The 16611-nt window shown below is 45.3% G+C and overlaps 2 protein-coding genes across 2 annotated transcripts in view; one reads left to right on the top strand and one right to left on the bottom strand.

Annotated features, from left to right (window-relative positions):
- Window positions 1–8903, top strand: part of LOC145341737 (vacuolar protein sorting-associated protein 4A) — a 71580-nt gene extending 62677 nt beyond the window's left edge. The window contains exons 8-11 of the mRNA XM_080186601.1: window positions 1547–1628; window positions 1726–1945; window positions 6547–6687; window positions 8436–8903. Of these exons, the coding sequence (XP_080042727.1) occupies window positions 1547–1628; window positions 1726–1945; window positions 6547–6687; window positions 8436–8537 (545 nt within the window). The 3' untranslated portion in view covers window positions 8538–8903. The remainder of the gene's footprint in view (window positions 1–1546; window positions 1629–1725; window positions 1946–6546; window positions 6688–8435) is intronic.
- Window positions 8904–14464: 5561 nt separating this feature from the next.
- On the bottom strand, window positions 14465–16204 carry pdf (peptide deformylase, mitochondrial). The gene is made up of 2 exons (XM_080188047.1): window positions 15206–16204; window positions 14465–15040 (listed from the first exon to the last, which is right to left on the bottom strand). Exons 1-2 carry the CDS (start codon window positions 15768–15770, stop codon window positions 14883–14885), a joined length of 723 nt encoding a protein of 240 aa, XP_080044173.1. The 5' UTR covers window positions 15771–16204; the 3' UTR covers window positions 14465–14882.
- Window positions 16205–16611: the final 407 nt, after the last annotated feature.

Below are 16611 nucleotides of genomic sequence, written 5' to 3'. Positions count from 1 at the left end.
GAGGCCGATTTAAGAGTCCTGTGGACCCGGACCCAAGGTCCTTCTGATCCTCTACACTGCTAAGAGTCTTACCCTTCGTATTATACTCCTTCATCCCATTTGACCTGCCAGAATGGACTACTACACATTTATCTGGGTTGAAGTCCATCTGCCTATTCTCCGCCCAGTCTTGCGATAACTTTTCAAAATTTTGAATTATATTCAAAATCAAGAGGGATCCAAACAGAATAGATAGAATCTGTTCCCATTGGTAGAAGCATCTATGGTGAGAGTGCTCACATTTAAGATAATTGGCAAAAGATGCAATGGAGACATGCCCATTCACATAGTGAGTGGTTAAGACCTGTAATATGCTACCTGAGTGTGTGATGAAGGCAGGTTTAATCGAGACAGTCAGGAGGGAATTGGATTATTATCTCATGTAGAGATCTGGTGCAGATATGATGGATTAAATCACCAGTTCTGGTTGCTGCATTATCAGAAGGATGTGAACACTTTGGAGGGGGTGCAGAGGAGATTTGAGAGGTTGCTGCCTGGGATGGAACAGTTAAGTTATAAAGAGAGATTGGGTTGTCTTTGTTGGAGTAGAGAGGACTGAGGGGTGATCTGATTGAGGTGTTCAAGATTATGAAGGACATGGACAGAGTGGATAAGGAGCAGCTGTTCCCCTTAGTTGAAAGGTCAGTCATACCAGAGGGTGGTGATGGTCTGGAATGCACTGCCTGGGCGGGTAGAGGCAGTGGGATGCCTCATATCCTTAAAAAAGTACCTGGATGAACACTTGGTACATCATAATATTCAGGGCTATGGGCCAAGTACTGACAGATGGGATTAGGTTGCTGTTCAGGTGTTTCTAATGTGTTGGTGCAGATCTTAAGGGCCGAAGGACCTCTTCTGCACAGCGTGGGTCTGCACTGTAGAGATTAAAAAAAGATTTTGAGAAGGCAGATAGAAGCAGTTGGCTTTGAAGGCTAGAGAGAAAGTTTCTCTCTCAGCTTTGTACAGAAAAGCCATACTCTGGATTAATGGTTAAGCAAACAAGTGCAGAGATTTGAAGAACAGCTAGCTAACGAAACTAGAGAAATTGAGAAGTTTCCAAGAAGTCTGAGGTTAAAGGTGCTAAAACAGCTCTGGTCAGTAAATCTATTAGATCTGTCAGTAATCTATTTTAGTCATTAAACCTGTGTGTAATTGTTAAGGTAAATGAAAAGAATATGGTATCATAGTCCAGTATTTTCATGTTTTAATTTTTTTCTTGTTAAAATGAATTAGTAATCCTGTGATTGTTCCTCTGTTTTATTTAAGAATAAAAGCTATTGCTTTTGGAGCCAGGGTTCCATTCTAGAATCTTCCTATCCTGTTGTAACATCAACTGGGATCGTATTAGTGTAAGCATTAGAAATGGATGGCACAGTGGTTAGCATTGCTGCCTTTACATTTCCGCGTGTCTTAACCCATGAGAGAGAAACCGAACCTGATTATTGTGTATTTGGGGATCCAGAAATATTCTGTTGAATTCAAAAAAAATTTGTTTCTCCGACTTCAGGTGTTGGGAACAGTAGCGATGGAATCTTGGTTCTGGGAGCAACAAACATCCCCTGGGTGCTGGATTCTGCCATCAGAAGGAGGTTAAGCTTCAAATTGTGCTATTTCCAACAGAATATTGGAATAGTTTCTTTTAATTATGTGAAATCATTTAAAGGTTTCCTAACTGTTTGTGTTAAGGTTTGAGAAACGGATTTACATCCCCCTACCAGAGGAACCAGCAAGAGTCCACATGTTTAAATTGCATCTGGGCACAACTCCCCACTGCCTGACAGAGAGTGATTTCCGGGAACTTGGTAGGAAAACAGAAGGATATTCTGGCGCAGACATCTGTATAATTGTCCGTGATGCATTAATGCAGCCAGTCCGGAAAGTGCAATCAGCAACCCATTTTAAGAAGGTAAATAGCCAGTGTTTATTGGAAGTCACAACCTCCCTCTGAGAATAAATGTCCCACTGGCACCTTAAACATAAAGCTCTGGACTTCATCACAGAGTAACCTGTCGGCCAGTGCTCCAAGATTTTTAGCAATGTTAAAAAATATGAAGTTCTGTATTTTAAAAGTTACAGAAAGGAGAAGAAATTGACCTTAAATGGTAAGATTTGAAATAGAATTTCAGTGCAAATAAGGGTGATGGTACAAATGGATAAGGCTGCAACGGAATCCTGGCTTTACTTATTTGCAGTGAGGAGATAGTGCAGGTTTGTACAGGGCCATCATTAGGTGAGAGGTACTGTATTGTTGGCAGGTCTGGGCATCCAGTTACGTGAAGGATACAAAAACAATTGTAAAGATGCAGAGTGGATTGACTGGATGGATGTGAGTTACATTATAGAGAGATTAGAGATGAGAAAATTGAGAGGCTGTCTGGTGCCCTTCATTAATTGGTTATCATGGAGTAAGTATTGAAAGGGTTCAAAATTAAAGCCAAGAGAAAGTTTTAAAATAGGAATTTAGAAATGGAATTCTCAGCCACATGTTAAAACCTGTACATTTCAAAAGGGATATGAAAGAGTATGGCTGGTAAGCAGAAGAGTGGGATTAGACTGGGAGGGACATTGATTTTGGGGTGCAATTTTGGGTGCAATTAGATTTGGTCGCCGCGCTTAAGCAAGGATATTTTGGCCTTGGAGGGAGTGCAGAGGAGGTTCACTAGGCTGATTCCAGAGTTGAGGGGGTTGAACTAGGAGGAGAGGCTGAATAGACTAGGCTTGTACTCGTTAGAGTTTAGAAGAATGAGGGGTGATCTCATTGAGACATATAAGATGATGAATGGGATGGATAGGATAGAGGTGGAGAGACTCTTCCTGCTCAGATAGGACAGTAGGACTAGGGGGCACAGCCTCAAGATAAAGGGGGGGCGGTTTAGAACGGAGTTGAGGAGGAACTTCTTCACTCAAAGGGTGGTGAATCTCTGGAATTCTCTGCCCGTTGAAGTGGTGGAGGCTGCCTCACTAAATATTTTTAAGACACGGGTTGATGGGTTTTTGATAGGCAAGGGGATTAAGAGTTATGGGGAGAGGGCGGGAATGTGGAACTGAGCCACGACAGATCAGCCATGATCTTATTGAATGGCGGGGCAGGCTCGAGGGGCTAGATGGCCTACTCCTGCTCCTATTTCTTATGTTCTTATGTTATGTTCTTATTTAGAACATAGAACATTACAGCGCAGAACAGGCCCTTCGGCCCACGATGTTGTGCCGACCAGTTAAAAAACAATGACCCTCTAACCTAAACCAAACCCTTTCCATCCATAAACCTATCCACGGATCTCTTAAACGCCCCCAAACTAGGTGCATTTACAACTGCAGCAGGCAGGGCATTCCAATCCCTCACCACCCTCTGGGTAAAGAACCTACCCCTGACATCCGTCCTATAACTACCACCCCTTAATTTAAAGCTATGCCCCCTCGTGCTAGCTTTCTCCATCCGAGGAAAAAGGCTATCACTGTCCACCCTATCTAAACCTCTAATTATCTTGTATGTTTCAATAAGGTCCCCTCGTAGCTGCTTTCTTTCTAACGAAAACAACTTCAAATCCCTCAGTCTCTCCTCATAAGACCTCCCCTCCATACCAGGCAACATCCTGGTAAACCTCCTCTGCACCCTCTCCAAAGCCTCCACATCCTTCCTATAATGTGGGGACCAGAACGGCACACAGTACTCCAAGTGCGGCCGCACCAGAGTTTTGTACAGTTGCAACATGACGCTGCGGCTCCTAAATTCAATCCCCCTACCAATTTGGTGGGTTATTGATGGGTTTGGAAGTAGGGTTAGACTGGGGGAGATATTAAAAGATATGGGGAGTAAGGTGTTAGTGGGATTAGACTAATAGGCAAAAACATTGTCCTTTGAACAGTAATTTGGCAGTGTTTCTGGTCGCAGGTTATGTAACTGGACCTGGGAATCGGGTATTGATGTTATATTTTTCCTGTTCAGTATTCTGATTTGAATTTTTGCAGTAGACTTGCTTTTTAACTGACATGGGGTTGCCAACTGTCCAGAATTGGTATGGAGTCCTTAGTCTCCAGTACATTGTTGTGTACAGTCATGATGAAAAATCATCGGGATGTTAAAAGAAGGTTTTTCCTTTTTGTTGAACATTTTGCTTCACCAGATGTTGGAAGGGATGTTGGTGATTGTGGTGGTGGGGGTTGGCAGTTTGGCTGCCAGTTGAGCATCCTCCAACTGCATCACGTGGTCTTTTTGCTGTGCTATCCCATTGGTATAGGAGAACAGTGAGTCACAAGGGGAATGTTTTGGCTGACAAATAACAGATGTTATTAATAACAGGAATAACAGATATGTTGAGTATAGGGCTAACGGGAAGACTTTGAATAGTGTGGAGGAGCAGAGGGATCTAGGTGTATGTGTACATAGATCCCTGAAAGTTGGGAATCAAGTAGATAAGGTTGTTAAGAAGGCATACAGTGTCTTGGCGTTTATTGGTAGGGGGATTGAATTTAGGAGTCGTAGCGTTATGTTGCAACTGTACACAACTCTGGTGCGGCCGCACTTGGAGTATTGTGTGCAGTTCTGGTCCCCACATTACAGGAAGGATGTGGAGGCTTTGGAGAGGGTGCAGAGGAGGTTTACCAGGATGTTGCCTGGTATGGAGGGGAGATCCTATGAGGAGAGGCTGAGGGATTTGGGGTTGTTTTCGCTGGAAAGAAGGCGGCTAAGAGGGGATCTTATTGAAGCATATAAGATGATTAGAGGTTTAGATAGGGTGGATAGTGATAGCCTTTTTCCTCTGATGGAAAAATCTAGCACGAGGGGGCATGGCTTTAAACTAAGGGGGGGTAGTTATAGGACAGATGTCAGGGGTAGGTTCTTTACCCAGAGGGTGGTGAGGGATTGGAATGCCCTGCCTGCTGCAGTTGTAAATGCGCCTAGTTTGGGGGCGTTTAAGAGGTCTGTGGACAGGTTTATGGACGAAAAGGGATTGGTTTAGGTTAGTGGGTCATTGTTGTTGTTTTTTTTTAACTGGTCGGCGCAACATCGTGGGCTGAAGGGCCTGTTCTGCGCTGTAATGTTCTATGTTCTAAATGGCTGGAGCTTGGGGGAATATCGTCAAACCTTAGAATACATTTACTCAGCAGGCAACCCTAAGCTGGTAGGATCTCAGCCCATTGTATAATATCATCAGGTAAAAATTGTGAATTTAAGTGAGACAGTGACGTGCTTCTAATGTCTTTGGACAAGTAATCCAGAGGTCCAGGCTTAAACTCTGGGGACAAAGACTCAAATCCCACCACAGCAGTTGGTGGAATTCCAGTTAAACCTGGAATTGAAAGCTAGTCTTAGTACTGATGATGATTGAACTATCATTGTTTGTTGTAAAAACGCATCTGGTCCACTAGTTTTCCTTTTAAGGAAGGAAATTTGCCATCCTTACCTGATCAGACCTACATGTGACTCCAAACCCACAGCAATATAACTGACAGTTTGCTGCCCTCTGAAATGGCTTTGCAACGTACTCAGTGCAGAGGCAACTAGGGCTGGGCAACATTTTGCTGATCTTGCTCGTAACACCCGGATCCTGTGAATGGTGCTGTTGCAGTGCTGTACTGTACAAGGCCAAGGACCAGGTTCTGGAAAGTGGGATTATAATGAACGGTTAGTTTTTTTTAGGCAGTAAGAAATCACCAGGTTAAAGTCTAACAGGTTTTTTTGTTAGCATGACCTTTTGGAGTGCTACTTCTTTATCAGATGAGAATCCTCAAGTCCTGATGAAGTCTTGTAATTCCAAATAAACCTGTTGGACTTGGTGTTCTGAGACTTCTAACTGTGCCCATCCCAGTCCAATGCCAGCATGTCCATATCGTTTCTAGACAGTACAGAGGTAATGGGTTGAATGGCCTTTTTTTACACTAATGTTTCTATGAGGGGCAGACCATTACAAAGCCTGCAGTAATATCAGCCTTGCCCCCAAATGTTTTAAAATGTATTTTTCTCTTGTTTTTGCTGTCAGAAATTGATTAAATTCTCTGGGTGATTGTGTTTGACTTTTTGACTTCATTCTCTTTGGTTACTTTTATTTATAACATTGAGAATCCTTGTGGCTATACTCTCTTGTTCTTTGAACTTATTACTTTGTTGTTCTGACAATTCTCAGTCTGTTCCTCTGTTACTCCAACAATCTTTCTCGTTTTACCCTCAAAACTTCGCATTGTTTTAAGATCCTCAGTCGTTTCCCCTTTTTTGTTTCATTATTAAAATGTTTTGGATCTTTGGAATGATCTTCATTCTGCCACAGCTCAGACTGTTGTAGAATGTCCAAACAGCACCCAGCTGTCCAACTCTGAGCTCATTTTTTGTCCAAATTTAGCATTTTTTCCTTCTATATCTTGTGCTTCTTCATATAAAACACACCAAATGTGTTTGTCATAACTGATAAGTGAGATTCACAAACTGGTTCATTTAGAAATGATTGAGATGCTTTGCTGTCAGTTGCATAAAGTGATATAATGTTAATTGTCTGATCTCTTCCTCAACAGATTCGGGGGCCATCCAGGACAAATCCAAATGTTATAGTGGATGATCTTCTAACACCCTGTTCCCCTGGAGACCCAGCTGCCATTGAGATGACCTGGGTGGATGTTCCCAGTGATAAGCTGCTGGAGCCTGTGGTTTGCATGGTAATGCTGTTTTTCCTCATGTCTCTGCCGTGCATCAATGTGCTGCTGATAATATTAAGGTGGGGATGTTTGCTCCAAGGAACTTTCTTTGCCTCAGTCAGTTAAACTCTTACAGTCTTATGTTGAGCTGTAACAACAATCAAATCTGAAGAAAATCAATTGCTTTTGCATTTCTGATTAGAACATAGAAAAAACTACACACAAACAGGCCCTTTGGCCCACAAGTTGTGCTGAACATGTCTCTACCTACTAGGCTTACCTATAACCCTTAATCCTATCAAGTCCCATGTGCTCATGAAGTCGCTTAAAAGACCCTATCGAATCAGCCTCCATCATTACTGCTGGCAGCCGATTCCACGCACCCACCACCCTCTGAGTGGAAAACTTACCCCTGACATCTCCTCTGTACCTACTCCCCATCACCTTAAACCTGTGTCCTCTTGTGGCAGCCATTTCAGCCCTGGGAAAAAGCCTCCAAGAATCCACTCGATCAATACCTCTCAACATCTTATAAACCTCTATCAGGTCACCTCTCATCCTTTATCTCTCTAGCAAGAAAAGACCGAGCTCTCTCAACCTATCCTCATAAAGCATGCTTCCCAATCCAGGCAACATCCTTGTAAATCTCCTCTGCACCCTTTCAATGGCTTCCACATCCTTTCTGTGATGAGGTGACCAGAACTGAGCACAGTATCCCAAGTGGGGTCTAACCAGGGTCTTATAAAGCTGCAACATTATCTCCCGACTCCTAAACTCAGTTCCTTGATTGATGAAGGCCAGTACACCATACGCCTTCTTAACCACATCCTCTACCTGTGAAGCCGATTTGAGAGTCCTATGAACCCGGACCCCAAGATCCTTTTGATATTCCACACTGCTAAGAGTCTTACCCTTAATATTATATTCCTTCATCCCATTTGACCTGCCAAAATGAACCACCACACACTTATCTGGGTTGAAGCCTATCTGCCACTTCTCTGCCCAGTCTTGCATCCTATCTATGTCTTGTTGCAACTTCTGACATCCCTCCAAACTATCCATAACACCTCCAACCTTTGTGTCATCGGCAAACTTACCAACCCATCCCTCCACTTCCTCATCCAGGTCATTTATAAAAATCACAACAGCAAGGGTCCCAGAATTGATCTGTGGGGCACTCCACTGGTGACTGACCTCCATGCAGAAAAAGACCCATCTACAACCACTCTTTGCCTTCTGTGGGCAAGCCAGTTCTGGATCTATAAAGCAATATCCCCTTGGATCCCATGCCCCTCGCTTTCTCAATAAGCCTTGCATGGGGGACCTTATCGAACGCCTTGCTGAAGTCCATATAAACCACATCCACCGCTCTTCCTTTGTCAATGTGTTTAGTCACATCTTCAAAAAATTGCCTCCTTATTCAGTCAATGCTTTCGTGGATGTCTATCCTTTGCTGGCAGACCAATTACAGCCAAGGGCAGCCCAAGGCTCCCAATTCATTCACTGCCCTTCGTGACAGCACTGCCAAGGTCTGGTGATTTGAGCTCAGGGTCAGGCTTGAGGGATGCACAGGCCAGAGCCCAGGAGGTCTATGAGTCTACAACCAGGACCTGGTTTCCTGCTGTTCAACTGTCATTCCAATCTCTTGTTGTTGTGGAAATCATTGATGGATTAGGTAGGTTTGGAAAGTTTCTGTCATACCCGCAGCACCCGCTCCTTGTCATGCACTCTGATTCTAACTCCTGAACCCTCTTGTTCTTTTTCTGCAGTCTGACATGCTTCGCTCGCAGGCAACCACTCGACCCACTGTCAACGCTGAGGATCTTAACAAGGTGAAGAAATTTACAGAAGACTTTGGGCAGGAAGGCTGAGCCTTCTGTTAAACTCCTTAATCTTCCAGTTGATCCCTAGTCCAGAAATCGCGATTATGCAGCTTGAAGCCAAGAGAGAAACTAACTGGAGTTGGCATCACAAGTAAGAAGAATGAGTCTGCCAGAAGCTGCCACATCATTTGCCTATTTTTTTTAAAAAAGCTGATTTTGTTTTGCTGAAGACTTTTGTCGTTTATTAGTAACCAGGTTTCAAGCATCCCAGCATGACCTTTGCACTCCTGCAGAGCTAAGGAAACAGCCTGATCTCTTCCCCAATTCTGTAAGAATTTGAGATTTCATTTTATTTACTGATTGAGAGCCTTAAAATAAAATATCGATCTCGCTGATCCCTGTTCACAGTTAAAATTTTGCTGATCTTTATTCTGGCTACCTTTTGTTTTTCATGCAAAATTACTGAAAAAGGAGAGTTTTGAGGACTGGTTAGATATAGCTCTTGGGGCTAAAGGTATCAAAGAAATTGTGGGGGAAGGGGAGATCAGGAAATTGAATTTGATGATCAGCTATGTTCATATTCAACCCAATTTGATGATCAAAATGAATGGCAGAAGAAGCTCGAATGGCCAAATGGTCTACTCCTGCTTCTGCTTTCTGCGGTATTGTTAGCCAGTCTGAGGAAAAGTATTCTCGTCAACAGTTAAACTGTTAATTATGATCACATTACAACGTGTTAAACTCGTCCTCAAGATTATAGTAGTTTCAGATTGAATGTTATAATGGGCAGGAGATGTTTTACAAGAATCTGAGTTACTGAGAAAACATCAATGACTGTTGGACTGTTAGAGGGGAGTTTGATCCAGGCTGTGGTTGGCTCTGTAGCTCCCCAGCCTGGAATATTAAATAGTTAATTTTAGATAATCACTGATTAGTGCTCAATTGGATTATTTTGATGATTTTTCTGCACACCTTTTTACAAATATCTCAAAGCTACAGAGAGGAGGTTTGCTAGAATGGTACCCGGGATCAGGGTTTTCAGTTCCTTGAAGCTAGTAGTCATGCTTAAACTCTTGAATTTCTCCACCTCTTTCCTCTCAAGATGTTTGTGAAAATCTACTTGTGACCAAGCTTTTGATCTGGTCTAAATTCTCTCCCTGTGCAAAATGATCCTGTGAAGCACCTTAGGATATTTCATTGTTAATGATGCTTTAGAAATACAAGTTGATGTAAGCACATCTTCTTTCATATCATGTGGGATAGAGCAACCTAAAACTGGGCATCCATGCGCTTGTGGCCCATCAACAGAAGAATTGTCCACCATTGTGTCACTAACAAGAAATGTATAACCTCAATGCCCAATAGTTCATATTCAACCCTATTTGTAATTTTTAATTTAGCAATCTCTAGGTTCAAGAGGAGGAAGGGAGGAGAAAATGACTAAATACAGTTATTCTTGTGTGCAAAATGTTAGAATCCATAATTCAAGATAAAATTTCATATTTCAAATACTTGGGTTAATTAAGGTCATCAAAAACATTAATAAAAGCCAGAGGTTTAGCTAACTGACGTGCTGGACTGAAGGGCTTCTTTCTGTGTTGCAAAACTCTTGTTTGACAATTCTTTTTAAAGCAGTGGCCAGTTCCATGAGGAGTGCAGTAGGTGTGGCAGCTGTGGAATTCAGGTGTTTTATAAGGTGTCTTGCAAAAGGCCCAGTAGGAAATTTTTGCCACTTAATATAAAATGAAGTTTTGTGGTATAAAGCACATGGGATAGTGGGAAATATACTGGCAGGGATTAAGGATTGGCTAAGAGGCAGAAAACAGATTGGGAATAAACAGGTTATTCTTGCATTGACTGGTTGTGGCTAGTGGGGCCCCCAACTGTTCACAATATGTATCAATGATTTGGATGTGGGGACCAAAAGTAATATTTCCAAGTTTGTGGATGATACAAAGCTAGGTGGGAATGTGTTGTTGGAAGATGTAAAGCAGCTACAAGAGAATTTGGACTGACATAGTGAGTGGGCAAGAACATGGCAGATGGAATATAAAGAGGAAAAATTATGCGGTTATCCATTTTGGTGAGAGGAACAGATTTGCAGAGTATTTCCTAAATGGTAAGAGATTAGAAAGTGTCAGTGTACAAAGGGAGCTGGGTGTCCTTGTCCATAAGTCACTGAAGGTTAACATGTAGCTGCAGCAACCTATTAAGAAGCCTAATGGACTGTTAGTCTTTATCACAAGAGGATTTGAGTACAGTAGTGAAGACTTGCTTTAGTAATATAGAAGCTTGGGTAAGCCGCACCTGGCGTACTGTGAGCATTTTTGGTCCCCTAAACCCACAGAAGGCAGGGAGTGGTTGTAAATGCGTCTTTTTCTGCATGGAGGTCGGTCACCAGTGGAGTGCCCCAGGGGTCTGTTCTGGGACCCTTACTGTTTGTAATTTTCATAAATGACCTGGATGAGGAAGTGGAGGGATGGGTTGGTAAGTTTGCTGAAGACACAAAGGTTGCTGTTGTGGATAGTCTAGAGGGATGTCAGAAGTTGCAGCGTGACATAGATAGGATGCAAAACTGGGTGGCAGATCGATTTCAACCCAGATAAATGTGTAGTGGTCCATTTTGGCAGGTCAAACGGGATGAAGGAATACAATATCAAGGGTAGGACTCTTAGCAGTGTAGACAATCAGAAGGACCTTGGGGACTGGGTTCATAAGACTTTTAAATCAGCCTCGCAGATAGAGGATGTGGTTAAGGAGGCATATGGTGTACTAGCCTTCATTAATCGAGGGATTGAGTTTAGGAGTCAGGAGGTAATGCTGCAACTTTATAAGACTCTTGTCAGACCCCACTTGGAGTACTGTGCGCAGTTCTGGTCACCTCACTACAGGAAGGATGTGGAAGCTATTGAGAGGGTGCAGAGGAGATTTACAAGGATGTTGCCTGAATTGGGAGGCATGCCTTATGAAGACAGGTTGAGGGAGCTAGGTCTCTTCTCCCTGGAGAGACGAAGGTTGAGAGGCGACCTGATAGAGGTTTATAAAATGTTGAGAGGAATAGATAGGGTAGATTCTCGGAGGCTATTTCCCAGGGCTGAAATGGTCGCTACGAGAGGACACAGGTTTAAGGTGCTGGGAAGCAAGTACAGAGGAGATGTCAGGGGTAAGTTTTTCACTCAGAGGGTGGTGAGTGAGTGGAATCGGCTGCTGTCGGTGGTGGTAGAGGCGAACTCGCTGGGGTCTTTTAAAAGACTTCTGGATGAGTATATGGGATCTAATGGGGTTGGGAGTTACAGATAGTTCTATGGCCTGGTAGGTATAGATGTGATTGGTGCAACTTGTGGGCCGAAGGCCCCGTTTGTGCTTTAGTGTTCTATGTTCTACACCCTCATCTAGGACTCTCCCATTAGTGGAAACATCTACCCTGTCAAGCCCCCTCAGGATCTTATGTTTGAATAAGAACATAAGAACATAAGAAATAGGAGCAGGAGTAGGCCATCTAGCCCTTCGAGCCTGCCCCGCCATTCAATAAGATCATGGCTGATCTGTTGTGGCTCAGTTCCACTTTCCCGCCGTCTCCCCATAACCCTTAATCCCCTCTCTTATCAAGAACCCATCAACCCGCTTCTTAAAAATATTTAGCGAGGCAGCCTCCACCACTTCAACGGGTAGAGAATTCCAGAGATTCACCACCCTTTGAGTGAAGAAGTTCCTCCTCAACTCCGTTCTAAACCGCCTCCCCTTTATCTTGAGGCTGTGCCCCCTAGTCCTACTGTCTTTTTTGAGCGGGAAGAGTCTCTCCACCTCTATCCTATCCATCCCATTCATCATCTTATACGTCTCAATGAGATCTCCCCTCATTCTTCTAAACTCTAACGAGTACAAGCCTAGTTTATTCAGCCTCTCCTCATAGCTCAATCCCCTCAACTCCGGTATCAGCCTAGTAAACCTCCTCTGCACTCCCTCCAGGGCCAAAATATCCTTGCGCAGGTGCGGCGCCCAAAACTGCACACAGTACTCCAGCTGCGGCCTCACTAATGCCCTATACAGCTGCAGCAAGACCTCCCTACTTTTATATTCAATCCCCCTCGCTATGAAGGCCAGCATCCCATTCGCCTTCCTGACCACCTGCTGCACCTGCAAGCTGGGTTTTTGCGACTCATGCACAAGGACCCCGAGGTCCCTCTGCACCGTCGCCTGCTGCAGTTTTTTGCCACGTAAGTAATAGTCCTTCCTACCATTCTTCCTACCAAAGTGGACCACCTCACACTTGCCAACGTTAAATTCCATTTGCCATTTCCTGGCCCATTCGCCCAGCCTATCTAGATCCTTCTGCAGACTCTCCACACCCTCCGCACAATTTGCCGTTCCACCAATCTTGGTGTCATCAGCAAATTTCGACACCCTGCACTCGGTTCCCTCCTCCAGATCATCTATATAAATGGTAAATAGCTGAGGCCCCAGCACCGACCCCTGGGGCACCCCACTAGTCACCAACCGCCAATCCGAATAGCACCCATTGACCCCCACTCTCTGCCTCCTATTTGAAGGTCACCCCTCACTGTTCTAAATTCCAAGGAATACAGATACAGACTATTTCATCTCCTCTCATCCCAGGAATTAACCTGGTGAATCTCCTTTGGACTGCCTCCAGTGTTACTATATCCTTTCTTAGGTAAGGGGACCAAAACTTTGGCAGTATTCCAGGCAAGGTCTCACCAACACCCTGTACAATTACAACAAAACCTCCCCATTTTTAATAAAGGCTTCTTAACTACTTGTCAGATCTGTCAGCTAGCCTTTTCTGATTGATGCACTAGAACACCCAGATAACTAACCTGCAATCTCTCCATTTAGATGATAATCTGCTTTTTGATTTCTCCTACTGAAGTGCATGACCTCACTTAATATATTGGACATTGCTCGGCACAACATTGAGGGCCAAAGGGCCTGTACTGTGCTGTAATGTTCTATGTTAATTTACCAGGTTCTTGCCTGGTCACCCAATCTAGATAGATATATCCTGGTGCAGAATCATAATATTGCAATAGATGCTGAGAAAAGCAAAATACTGCAGATGCTGGAATCTGAAAAGAGAGCAAAGAATGCCAGAAAAACTCAGCGTCTATTAGCAAAGAAACAGAGTTAACATTTAAAGTGTTAGATCTGTGGAAACTGTGACAAAAAGTAGCAACTTTAAAAACTAAACACAAATGGCCTTGTGTAAGAGAGGATGGGGTTTGCATTAAGGCAATTAATGTATGGGATATTAAAAGAAAGATGTTTAAAATATTGGGGAAAGGTCAAAATCTAAATTCAATGAAATCAATATTGAGTTGCAGCCCTCAATTTAAAGTGGCTACTTTTGCTACTTTTTATTGTAATTTCCACATCTCTAACACGTTCTCCCTATTTCTCTCCTAACTGATGCTGCCAAACCTGCTGAGTTTTTCTCCAGTGTCCTCTGTAGATGCTGAAAAGTAGTTTCTGCTTGTGGGAGAATCTAGGGGCAGACGGCATAATCTGAGTAACACTGGAATTAGGTGCAGAATTTGGCAAAGTCAGCCCTTTGAGCCTGCTCTGCAATTTAATCAGATCATAAGAAATAGGAGCAGGAGTAGGCCATCTAGCCCCTCGAGCCTGCCCCGCCATTCAATAAGATCATGGCTGATCTGTCGTGGCTCAGTTCCACATTCCCACCCTCTCCCCATAACCCTTAATCCCCTCGCTTATCAAAAACCCATCAACCCACGTCTTAAAAATATTTAGCGAGGCAACCTCCACCACTTCAACGGGCAGAGAATTCCAGAGATTCACCACCCTTTGAGTGAAGAAGTTCCTCCTCAACTCCGTTCTAAACCGCCTCCCCTTTATCTTGAGGCTGTGCCCCCAGTCCTGACCCATAAAGTAAGGGGTCATCCATTTAAGATGGAGACGAGGAAGAATTTCTTCTCTGCTGTAAAGAATTCCACATATTTATTACCCACAGCGGCCTGTAGAGGCTGGGTCGTTCAATATTTTAAGAGAATAAAGGGTTATGGGGATAATGGGGGAAAGTGGAGTTGAGGACTATCAAATGAGTTATGATCTCGATGGGCTGAATGGTCTGCGTGTCATGGTTTTATAGGATTTGCACCGTTTCCTGAAACAGGTTCAGTTCCAGTTGCAACCTCCACAGAAAGGACAGTGAGGATTTGGTGTGAATTTACCAGGGTTTTCCAGTGAATATTTAATTGCAGCTTTAATGTGTCTGGTTTACAATTAAGAACAAATGGCGCTGATCCCAGGTTCCCCAACGTTCACTGAAAACGGGATCCATCAGTCTGCTTGTGGGATCTTGCTGTGCTGTCAGCCCCAGGGATGTGACCGGCGCCTCAGCAATGCAGTTTCCCCTCAGTCATTCTCTTGCCTCCAGTGCAGGTTCTCGAAGGTTCTGCTCTCCATTTTGTCCACATAAAGCTGCCCCTTTAAATGGTCCATTTCGTGCTGGACGATCCGCGCCGCCCAGCCCGAGGCTTCCCATCGAACCGGCCGCCCGGCTTCATCCAGACCTGGAGACACAGGAGGGAGAAGAGGCTCAGAGAGGCGGCACAGCCCCGGCTCCGGGCCTCCCCCCGCCCCGCCGGGGCCCCGGGCCTCCCCCCGCCCCGCCGGAGCCCTGGGCCTCCCCCCGCCCCGCCGGAGCCCCGGGTCCGGCTCTCTCCCCCCGGACTTACCGCTGATTTCCACGCGGCGGTACCGGGCCACACAGGCCGCGAAGCCGGGGATGCTCTGACAGGCCTCGGGCCACACCACTGTCCGCGAGTCCAGGACCCGAAGCCGCGGGTTGATGAAGACCCGGAGCGGGACGGCCTCCATCTCGCGGGCCTGGCGGGCCTCCGGAGCCTGGGCCTCGAGTAGCCGCTCGCTCACCTCCAGCACCAGCACCTGCAGCGGGACCCCGAGCTGCGGGGCGCTCAGACCCACCGCCCCGGCCCGGCGCATGGCCCGCACCAGGGCCGCCACCAGCCGCTGCACCTCGGGGCCTCGCACCTCGGACAGCGGCACGGCCGCCGCCTCCGCCCTCAGCACCGGATCCCCCGCCAGGCAAGGCCGAGGGAAAGGCGGCACTGGCGGGCCCCGGAGCCACCGCCACAGCGCTGCCCAATAACTCCGCCGCTTCTCGCTGTACCGCCGCCCGGGGCCGCACAGCCCGAGCGCCGAGGCCGCAGCTCCGCCGGCCGCCAGCTCCCAACTACCAGCCCGCGGGAGGCGGAGGAGCCGGAGGCCGAGAGAGAGCATCGCGGGGACGGGGAGAGGGTGTCGGTGAAACCCCCCGGCTTTGGGCTCTGGTTCCGGGAGCCGGAGCTGTCCCTCACTCCCCTCCAGTCTCTGCCCTTCAGCGCCGCCTGTCCCAGGCGCTTGGTGCCCATTGACCCTTTTAACCACATTTTCTCTTGGTTTCCTTTGAGATTCTGTTCACTTTGATGCGATGCCCCCCTTTTCCTTCACTCTTCAGTTCATCAATTTATTTGATGTGGTTATCCAAAAAAGGACTGGCCACCTCATCATCTCCCCTTCAGCAGCACCAACATACCGCACTTTACCATAGTGAGAAACACAGCTCACAGTCAAACAATTTAGTCGTCAAGTTCCGAAGGAGCAAGATATTTTATTTAACGTTCTTGCAAGAACGGGTGTCCAAAAGATAGGCACACCTTACACCGAGTTTAGGCAAGGGTTTTGATACTATTTCTACAATTACACAATACATTGTTCTCCCCTAATTTGGTGGTCTTTGTCCTAATAGCTTGTTGTCATTCCACCATTGGCTCATGTTCTGTCCCCTCTACTCCTTCTAACCACGTTTCTTGTTATCACAAGAGTACATATAGTGTTTATTCATCATCCCTACTTGATCAATTCTCGTGGGAACCCATCCGTCTTATCTAGAATCATTCAACATGTCCAGTTCAGACTGGCTGTAATCATTCTTCTGCTAACTTAATCACTGATGTTCTGACTATCTTAGTGGCCTTCATCCTCCTGTAGTTAGAAAATATGTTCAGCTACAGGAACCACGCATCTTGCTTACCATTTGTTTCACAGTCCGGGCCCCCATACATTCCTACAGGAGGTGGTG

This window comes from Carcharhinus amblyrhynchos, chromosome 4, assembly GCF_965287045.1.
Source record: "Carcharhinus amblyrhynchos chromosome 4, sCarAmb.v2.hapA, whole genome shotgun sequence".
In the NCBI taxonomy this organism is placed as follows: Eukaryota; Metazoa; Chordata; class Chondrichthyes; order Carcharhiniformes; family Carcharhinidae; genus Carcharhinus; species Carcharhinus amblyrhynchos.
This window is presented reverse-complemented; position numbering and strand designations above follow the sequence as displayed.

What these genes read in the sequence shown, in the direction of transcription:
- pdf (XM_080188047.1), bottom strand. Translation starts at nt 15,770, where the DNA reads ATGCTCTCTCTCGGCCTCCGGCTCCTCCGCCTCCCGCGGGCTGGTAGT. An exon ending in CCGCCGCGTGGAAATCAGCG is followed by an intron (nt 15,041 to 15,205) that starts GTAAGTCCGGGG and finishes CTGTGTCTCCAG; the next exon opens with GTCTGGATGAAGCCGGGCGG.